Below are 11,034 nucleotides of genomic sequence, written 5' to 3'. Positions count from 1 at the left end.
GTGTGTGTGTGTGTGTGTGTGTGTGTGTGTGTGTGTGTGTGTGTGTGGTTTTTTTGGGGGGACTTAATTTCTTTATTACTTTATTACAAGTTAAACTCCACTACAGATCAAACTATGTACCAAGTATATTTAGAAAATACTTTAGTTGAGTGAGATGATTCATTTTTGTATATTTGGCAAAATCAAGGCCCTTTGAAGCCACTGGGAGCATATTAGCTCATGGAGAATGAAACAGTAACAACAGGGCCTACACAGATGTGCACCAGGTTGTAAATGTCCTTATTTCCTCAGATGATGGGACGAGACGAGATCCATACCGTAGCTCTATGAATACATGGTTTCTGATCAAAGGTTTGTTTGTCATTGTTTGGGATGAAAGGTATGTACCAAGGGTGGGTCTGTATGCCAGGCTAATTAAACAAACCTTGGTCTTTGGATGTGATCCTTTGTCAGAGTAGCCATGTTGCTGGATTAAACTTTCCCTATTCCAGGTGATCTAACATATATTACAGCTATTAGCTTGGCATTTTTATAGGACTCTTGAGTGTGACAGCAGTCTGTCTCTGACATTTGTGCCTTTCTTGGGATAATTTTCCTTCTGTTTTGTGACCATGTCCACCTTTGATATGATAACTTTTGCTTCATCTTATCTTTATTTTGTCATGTTAAAAATAAAGTTTTATTATATATATATTAATTGTTTATCTGGATATTTATTTATTTTAATGTTACTTTTTAAAATTGTTTTTATTTTATTTTTAATAAAGTGTGTGTGTTTTTATCTGATTATAATGTTTTCTTTCTTTCTGGGTGATGTTTTATTTTGTTTTCTCTGTTTTGTTTTGATTTTTTGGAGCGGTTGTTGCTGTATTGGGTTTCTGTTTGTTTGTTTATTTGTTTGAGAAAGAACCTAAAGTTGGGGGTAGAGAATCTAGAAGGACCTGGGGAAAGCGAAGAATATGATCAAACTATATTTAAATTTTAAAATTATTTTTGAATAATAAAAGATGTAATTTAAAAACTGTAGATATAAAAAATAGCCAAGGGGAACCTAAGTTTGCAAAAGATCAAATAAATAGGAAGTGGAAAAGGCAGAATTCAAGCCTAAGCCCACTACACCAGAAAATATGCTGTTAACCTCTAAAAAACATTCCCGCCCTTCTGCTGCTTTCCTTCCCACCAACTCTAGCAAACTCCCCTCCCTACCAAGTCTCCAAAATTGACTCTCTGTTCTTCTAGCACAGCTTCCTGATCAGATGATATACCTGAGATCCCCTTCTCTGATTGCAACCAGTGCTTCCTGATATCAGAATCCAGACCTGATCTGACACTAAGTGTGGCACTAAAAAGATTACCAAACTCCTTTGACTCTTTCTATCCTTCTCTACAAGTTGTTCATTAATTCACTAACTTCACAGGGCCAGTGAAGACAAGAATACTGACATCATATACATCAGTATGCCAAGTTTCAATATTTAATTATCATAATAATAAAATGTTCAGAATCATCAAAAAAGTGTACAAGATAAGCTGTCTGAGAATGAAGATTTTGGAAAGCATAACTACTTTCTTCCAGAGCAATATTATCAACTTTAGGAAGGTCAAATTTTGAAGACAAATGAAGAAAATTCTTTCCCATCCCATGGAGATACAATGTTTTTATTACCTAGACAATAATTTAGAAGCATGAACAACAAAACCAAAAAATTTTCCATCACACTGTTTCAGTGTGTTCTATTACCTTCTATTCACTGAGATCCTTCAAAAGTTCTCCAAATATTTGTATATTACAAATATTTACTTTTATAACTTACACACTCCTATTTTTAATGTGCAATAAATGGTATGAAATATTTGTTCCTTTAATGTTGCTTTAACTATTGATATCTAATGAGCACAAGCAGAATGTGAGGTGACTTTCTTCCAGACTAACCCTGAGATATGATATTATTTCCATCTGAGGGTAAAAGCAGCAAATCACTCCTGGGTAGATGGAAAAAAAATGTGAGTGTTCAATTTAATCAACAAAAATAATACCTTCATCATAACTGAAATGTAGAAAATTTTAAATTCAGGCTTTATCTCACATGTAAAGGGTTCTATGAAATTCTAAGAGTCACCCACGAAGCTAGGACTGCTCAGAGATAGGCCACATGTCAAACCACGATTTCAGCAAAGAGCTAAACCTAGGAGCCATAGTTGTTAAAATTATTTCAAGACTACTTTTAAAAGAAAGTCCAGTTCTGGGGCTGGAGAACTGGCTGCTCTTCCAGACAACCTGGGTTTGATTCCCAGCACCCACATTGGGCACCTCATAAACACCTGCAATTCCGGTTCTAGGGGATACAACACCCTCTTCTAGCTTCTTTGGCACCAGAAAAACATGTGATGCACTGAAATACATGCAGACAAAACACCCATAAACATAAAATACATTTTTTTTAAGTTCAGTGAATTGTGAAAGCAATGCTTTTCTGTGAAGAAGGAAAAAAAATGTCATCAGAACTATTTATGGGATAGGAAATAGCAGTAGCGGTGATTAGAAAGGGCTGTAATAAAAATATGTATCTCAAAACACTGGGACAAAAAAAGAATTATTACTATTCCTCATCAGTAACTCACTGCCAATATACAGTCCAATGCATAATAAATTATAGAGTCATGCATATATGCACTTAATTTGCCAAAACAGTCATAAAGTTTAATGAAGTTAACGCTCAGCAGGCAGATTTATGTCTATCCATCTAATATAAATGATGAAAATAAAAAAAAATATTTAACAACAAACATGATGCATTCACCATTAGAACGTGTCTACTAATTGTAAAATATTCAGTTTGGTGAATTATTTCCATTTGCTTTACGATGTCTACTCAGCTTTCTGACACTTCCTGTATTTGGGATCTGCATTAAATCTTGAAATAAGTATGGCAAACTCAGGCTCATATATAGTCAGGGAATTAATCAAAAGTTGGTACTTTCTGGCACCACAAGATTTAATTGCTTGGACTTGGGTTCATAGACATAAGGCCAGTAAAACATGCCAAAAATAAACACACACACACACACACACACACACACACACAATAAATTTAGCACTTACTGCCTTGAGGTCTTCATTAACATGAGTATCATTCATTATGAACTCTGGATAGCCAACTTTTGCCAAAACAGCTCTTGCCTGTAAAAAGAAAAATGGGAAATATGATGTCAGAGTTTTCTCACTTAAACCATTAATAATCACTGGATATTGGGCTTTAGTCTTCATCTGTAAACTCCATTGACTGGATATCTTCTATATACAAGCCACTGTAAGAGAAAAATACTTACTTCCTGTCCTCAGTGTGCTACAAATATAATGAATATAACAAATAACTTTTATAAGCATAAAGATTTTAATGGAAATGGAGAGCATTGTTATTAAAATCTGTAAGAAAGACCTTTATCTCACTGGGAAAATACAAGTCTGAGAGAATAGTCACCATTTCAAAAATACAGAGCAGAGAGGAAGAATCTGGAAATGGAAACAATGAATAGACCATAACAGACTGCAAGCATACCTGATAAATATGAATGTCTGAAATAACATTTTAAAAATCTAAATTATTAAATAGCAAAAAAGAAGTTTTTTAAAGAACCCGAAAATTTGTTTTGCATACATACTTGAGCAGCAGGTATGTAAAAGGGAATATTTTAACATCACTAATCATTGGAGAAATGTAAATTAAAACCACAAGACATTTTATCTGCCCTGTGGTAAGCTGGCTATTATAAAGAAGAGTTGGTGGGGATCTGGAAAACTAAAGAACCTTCACACTGTTGGTGTAGCCACTGTGGAAAATAGACTGCTCAAAAGACTAAAACCAGCAGTTCCTCTAATGGGTTGAGCCATATATAATTGGTACCCAAAGAAAATGAAATCAGTATATCAAAGAGCCATTTTCCGTCCCATGCTCATTGCAGCACTATGCAGTAGCCAAGAAATAGAAATGACCTACTGATTGATGAATACGGATCAAGTGTAGTATACACAGACACACGTACACACAATGAGATAATATTCAGGCACAAAGGGGTTATAAAATCAGAGATCACTGTGGAAGCCGAAATAAACTGCAGAAAGAGAAGCCCTGCTGAAAGATTTAAAGCAGTGGTGAAGCAGACCTGTGAAGTGACCTGAGCCCTGATGCAAAGCTCAGAAGCTCGTGTTTGTAGACAAACTCCAAGTCCACATGGATCCACATGGTCAGTTGCGTGTATATGTTTTTAATGCTTTCACCACAAGAAGTGATAAATGTAAGGTAATAAATATGCTGATTGATTTCAATTAGGCATTCTACAATGCATATCTTTTGGCCAAACATCCTGGTGTGATTCATGAATATGTAAAAAGTTATCCCACAATTTAAATAAATTAGGAAGCTCGTGGATCATCCATGGAAGTTCTGTGCTGCCATGCGAACAAGTATTTTTTGTTGTTGTTATTCAGATAAGTGAGGGTTAAATATTTCCAAGAGGAGTGAAAAGAGATGAGTCATGCATCAGGATGATTATCCACGCAGCTCTGTAAGTGATATCCAAAACACCAGAAAGATCAGAGGCAGGGGGTCCAGAATAATTTAAAATGCATCACATCATAGTCATCCACTTGATAGACAGAAGTACTAATGATTATCTTCTTTGCTTTGCAGCATGCAAGGAATATATAAAGGAAAAATCAGTGAGAGTACCAGTCTAGAGCAATGACTAGCAAACTGGCTCCAGGACCAATGTCAGCCCTCCTCTTCTACCTGCTTTCGTAAATAAAATTATGCTGGAACACAGACACACTCATTCATTTACCTATTATATATACCTGCCTCCGTGATACAACTTCTGAGCTGAGTGGCTGAATAAAAACTCTGGGACTAACGAAGTCTCAAATATTTCATCTGGACCTATGGAAGAAAGTTTCCTAGCCTTTGTTCTAGAGAAACTTTGCAGCTTCCCTCTGAAATCTTCTCTTCCCATGTCCCCAGATTCAGGGTTGCATAAAACAAAATAATAAAATAAAAAATAAAGTAAAATAAAATAAAAGCAGCCCACAATGGTGTTGCAAGTACATTGTCTGGGCTCTACCCACATTCTCTGGGATGACTTTCATCACTTGTGGATAGATAGCCCTCCCCAGATTCTTTTATTTATTTATATATTATTTGTTTTTAATTGAAACAGAATTATATCATTTCCCCCCTCCAGTCCCTCCCTGCAGCTCTCCCTTGAACTCCTCCTTTCCTTTCATGCCTCCCACATTCTCAAGTTGATAGCCTACACACACACACACACACACACACACACACACACACACACACAGATGAAGACATTTTTGGTGGTGGTGTATATGTGGTTTAAGCAGTATTCAGGTTTATTACTTGGAGAAGCTAATTCTCCTTCTCCCAGCATTCATTAGTTATCTGTAAATATTTGTCTAATGATGGAATCCTGCAAATATTTTTTCCCTTCCACATTGATATTACCATTGTTCTGGTCTTGTTTCTGAAGCCAGTGCTAGAGTCTTGTCTTTTCTAATTGACAGCACAAGAGACTTTGAAGGCCTACATATAACCACAACTTGCTCTGCGTTCTTAATCTAACTTCTGTCATTCTGACCTCTCCCTCCATACATGCAACTCTTAGCCATTGACAGTGGCAGGATCATGAAAGCCCAGCACCTTCACTTCAATTCAGTACCAGCTCAGGGGTATAATTTACACTAGCAAAGTTCCTCCCAGGATCAGACTATTTTGCAAACATCTTCTGAGATTGAATCCTTCCCTTAGATCATCCCTGTCTTAGTCTAGTTTCTCCCATTCCCCTGCAGCTTTCATTTGTAAGTATTTGCTAAATAAATCACTTGCACATGAGTCCGTATTTCCAGGTCTGCCTTCAGATGAGCCAAGAAAAAACTCAGGCAGCCCCAAACCCATTGGTGGTATTACAGCAAAGCGTCGATGCAAAACCAGTGACTGGCTTCCAACACTGTTCTCAAGGATGACATTTCTTCTATAATATCTTCTAAATCACCCCACTCAAGGAATAAAGAGAGTAAGATAGGACCTCTTCAGTGTTTTCTTTGAGATAATATAAATATTAAATACCATCAGAAACTTCCAACCCATGATTTAGGATTTTACAAGTGCTGCAGGACACAGACCTAATAGGTTTTGCTGTTCCAGGGACTCACAAATAATACAGATCAAATTCTGCCTTCAAAAGCTCATGAGCTAAACTAAAAGCTTGATATGATAACAGGGTGTTATAGCTCTCCCAAGACCACAAAACAATATGTCATGTATCTGTAGGTTACCTCTTTCTGAAAGTGCTTGCTTTCCTAGTTGTTGTTAATTCCTCAGTATAGTGTAATTTCTCAGTGTAGTGATTCATCATAAGTCATATGCATCATTTTAGCAAATAAAGGCTTGTACATAGTTTTCTCCAGCACACATACCCAAAAATGTACAAGACAAGCTGAGTCATGCACAGTTGTTTTCTGAACACTAGCCTTTTCAAAGCATACCAGTGAATTATGCATTCTTTTTCAAACCTCATGATCTGGGACCTCACTGCACTACAAAGTTTCAAAGAATACATTAACTCCTGTGCTGCATGTGTGTAGTACTGAATCCTTATTTAGTTACATCACTACAACTTGAAGAGTCAGAAAATAGAGAGAATCAGATTTTTCTACCAAAGATACACAAATAAAATGAGGTAGTGATTCTAATAGCAGACTGTTAACAGCCCAGTAAAACATTCTTTTGCTCGAAATGTATATGGATACTTATATTCTGATTCAAATTCTCTTGTTTTCCCCAAGTTTGTTGTGGATTTCACACCATTCCAGCCCAGCACATTTTACATTTTTCCCCCCAAGAAGCTTCAGAACCACATTGCTCAAGACTCTAGATCATGACTCTAGATCAGACTGTCAAGAAGAAATACTCATAGGGCCTTGGAAGGGAGAAGAGATGGAGATGTCATTTACTCACTGTAGCAGCAATAGTGAGGCCCATGGGCATCTGCAGACAATAGATAAAACACTTTCCCATCCAATTCCAAGCATTCTCCTGGGAAGAACCCTTTGGTGTACAAGCAGCAGTGACCACTGGCAGCCTTGGCCTTTACTTTGTGACCTTGAAATGCTTATATAACCCCTCTAATCATTCACCTTAAACATTTTCCTGCTTGATACAGTTAGAAATGTGTCCGCTCTCCTGGGTACAGACTAAGGCAAATAGTGACACATCACTTTCCAACGTATTTACAATAAGAAAAATGATCCACCAATAGTTGGTTTGTTGAAGGGCAAGATATAAGTAAGAACTGTTTGAAATCAATTATCCCACTGGTTATGACAAGAGGGAAAAGCAAGTCACCACACAAATACTGAGGAAATAATGGGATGAATATTTAACAGATGGCATATGAGATACAGAGAGAAACATTTTCCAGGCTATTTGAAAAGAGGCTGATAAAAAAAGAAGAAGAACCTAAGGGTTTGCTATAACTAGTTATTTCCATCCATTATTTTGTGCACACATCTGGAGAGAATCTGCATTTGACAGCTGGTCATCCCTCCCCTGTGGAAGAGAAATAGGCAGATGATGATCTTCATTACATCTGTGTCTATAACTAAGTATTTCTCTTTCAAAGTGAAAATGGCCTAGAGGCTCATATATATTGATCCATTCTACCATCATTCTCTTATGGTAGACCCAGTTCTACTCAGGATGAAAGTAAACTGAACAAAATATTAATCCACAGATCACTTAACAGCTGGATTTGAGTATAGGATAAGATTTAGGTCAATGGCATACAAATTAAACTGCTTTGTGCATTTCTGGCTGGGGCATGCTTCTGGCCTTTAGTCCAGGGCTTCTCAACTTCAGCAGTATTGACACTGAGGCCAAATAACACTTGTGAGGGTTTGTCCTGTAAGTTCCTTGATATTTAGCAGCACCATTGTCTTGAGCAAACTAAACACCAGTTGCAATCCCCTCATAAGCTGTAACAACCAGAACTGTAGAGATGTCAAATACCCATGGGAGAGGTGAAAAAGCACCAGCAGTTAAGAATCTCTGGAGTGCTAAAGCAATGCCAGTGGTAGAGCAGCTAGCTTTCAAGTAGAAGGCAACAAACAAGATGAAGAAAGCTACGTGTCCAACATGGTGGCATGAAAAGATGATAGCATGTGGCAGCTAATCCATTAGCTGTCAATGGGGTTTCAAAAATGTATGATAAAATATGTGACTAATACCAATGCAATATTATGCTTGAAAATAGCTACATTTTACTTGCCTGAAAGTGTTATCTTAGATGTCTTCCATCCCCACCCCCTCCACAACACAAAGAAAATAAACTATTTGAAGTATTACATGGCATGTTTTCCATTATCAGTAGTGGAATATAATCCCTACACACTTCCCCTTTTATCAGGTATAGTTTGAGAAAGAAGAAAATAGTCCCTCCCTTGAGGTGCTGTCTGTAAGAGGTCAGTAATTATTATATTTAAGACTGATTTTCAATTCTTTGGTTTCTAAAAAACATAGTAAGTAAATGCTCATATATGTTAGTTGTAGACTACACAAAGAACATGGAAACATGACTTCTTCCAAGGATTCAGCATCATTAAGGGGAGTGTAAAATACCCCTGAACCAAATACCTGGAACCCCCTGTAAAACAATTTCACTCTTTTTAGTCACAGGTTTCAAGGAGCCATACTTGTGATGACAGAAAAAATAATGAGAGACAATGTGAAGAGAAATGAGAGAAAAATGAAAGGAAAAACTGTGGCCTGTGAATGGAGATATACACTTCAAAGTTTCCTGAACCATGGCAGATGATTTCCCTAGCAAAGTCAAAGTCTGCACATTTGCCAGAAGAAACCAGGCTTTTCAATCCTGCCTCCAAGCCAGAAGATTCTTTTAAGGGTTACTACTTGCATACCTCTGAAAAAGAGAGATAAGACATACTATAAAATCTAACTCTAAGAAAAATAAAGTTTTCTATGCCCAGAAAAGCAAATGTCCCAGCTTTTCTCTCATTTGTGTATCGTATATTTTATACGGACACACAAGCTTCTGTATGTGTGTGACATAAAAGTAGAAATAAAAATGTCTAAGGGAAAGAAGGTAACTACTGGGATAGAGGAGATAAAGAGCCATGTGATGAGCATGGCCAAAGCATGGTTGTGTTAAAATGTCCTTATGAAATCCAGTACCAGCCACAGTGAATTTACACCAAATAAAAATTAAGGTTGTAATTAGGATTCATCATTGTGGCTCAGACATTCTCACTCTTTCTCTTTCCCATTTCTCCCAATAACTGCAAGGCCCTGCGTGTTCATAGCACTTGTTCCCCTAGCATACCCATATTAGCCTTTCTTTAACAATATACTATGCTCCAGAGTCATCTCACCCTTCCCTCTTCATCCATCAAAACTATTATTCCTTCAAAACACTAACCTATTAGCTATTACTGGGGCCTCAAAGCAATTTATAATAAAATGTGAGTGACTAAAAGCAATCTAATACACTCACCCTGAGAAGCTGCTATATTTAAAAGAGTAGTTTATTAGCCAAATGAACAAATCCAATCTTTTTAATTAAATTTTTATCTTTTATATTAATTAAAGTTTATTCACTTTGTATCCTAGCTATAGCCCCCTCCCACCTCCCCTCCCAATCCCACCCTCCTGCCCTCTTCTCTTTCTATGCCCCTCTCCAAGTCCATGGATAAGGGAGGTCCTCCTCCCCTTCCATCTGACCCTAGCTTAGCTGGTCTCATCAGAACTGGCTGTATTGTCCTTCTCTGTGGTCTGATAAGGCTGCTCCTCCCTCAGAGGGAGGTGATCAAAGAGCCAGCCCATGAGTTCATGTCAGAGACAGTCTCTGTCCCAATTACTAGGGAACCCACTTGGATCCTGAGCTGCCATAGGCTACATCTGAGCAGGGGTTCTAGGTTATCTCCATGAATAGTCCTTGGTTGGCTTATCAGTCTCAGAAAAGAGGGCTGTGCCCAGATATTTTGGTTCTGTGGGTGAATCCAATCTTAAGGGAGGGTTTGTTAGTGGAGAGAACTTTCTTGCTGTTAAGAATCAAATTAAAACCACAGCCTATTAAACTTAATTACCATGATGTTCCAAAACAGAATTCAGTGTCAAGCACAGAGCAAGTGACCAATGTTCAATAAATACTGGTTCATATTATGAGTAATTTAGCTAAGAAATTCATTCTAAAAAAAACCATGTCATCAACAGTATCAGAAAGTATAAAATGTTCTATTTTATACTTAACCTTTAAATAGGAAAGATCTAACATTTGATCAAGAACACCATTTAATGCTACTCACATCAAGACATATTACTATATCAACTAATTTTACCACAGTTGAAAAACATTGAGAAACCATAATTTTCACATACAGTTGTCTTACCACATGGTTGACTTGACTTTTCATGATGTCCATTACGTGCACTCAACTAGTATCCAAAATATTAATGGTAAATACCAGAAATGAGCAATTCCTAAGTTTTCAATCACATATTGTCCTGGGTATATCAAAGCTGGCACACATTGTCACACCAGGGACACAAACCATCACTTTGCCCACTCTTTGTTCCTTACACTGATTTTAGGTTAATTTATCACAGTGATGAGTGTTACTAACAGTGTGTGTGTGTGTGTGTGTGTGTGTGTGTGTGTGTGTGTGTGTTTGTCTGTGTGTGTGCGTTCCTTGCACTAAAACCTTAGGGATACAGGTTTAAAAATTACAAGTACTTTCTGTGAAGACAAGGAGTTTATAAAGGAAAGATTATTTCTCTAAGGTGGAGACAATACCTATCACAAATGAACTCAGAAAAATGTAATACATGACATGATTTAAAACTCTCAAGTCACCCCTGCCTTCCCAGAAGTTTCCGCAAGGTACACTACAACTTGATAATGCTGGAGGGAAGAACATAACTAAATATAATCCTTCTCTTTCTGGCTAAG

The 11,034-nt window shown here is 37.1% G+C and overlaps 1 protein-coding gene across 2 annotated transcripts in view; it reads right to left on the bottom strand.

Moving 5' to 3' along the window:
• Phex (phosphate regulating endopeptidase X-linked) overlaps positions 1-11,034 on the bottom strand; it is a 240,903-nt gene that overhangs the window by 93,062 nt on the left and 136,807 nt on the right. For both annotated transcript variants that reach the window (XM_055618656.1, XM_055618657.1), the window contains exon 13: positions 3,104-3,181. In XM_055618656.1, the coding sequence (XP_055474631.1) occupies positions 3,104-3,181 (78 nt within the window). The remainder of the gene's footprint in view (positions 1-3,103; positions 3,182-11,034) is intronic.

This window comes from Psammomys obesus, unplaced genomic scaffold, assembly GCF_907164565.1.
Source record: "Psammomys obesus unplaced genomic scaffold, mPsaObe1.curated_primary_1811, whole genome shotgun sequence".
In the NCBI taxonomy this organism is placed as follows: domain Eukaryota; kingdom Metazoa; phylum Chordata; class Mammalia; order Rodentia; family Muridae; genus Psammomys; species Psammomys obesus.
This window is presented reverse-complemented; position numbering and strand designations above follow the sequence as displayed.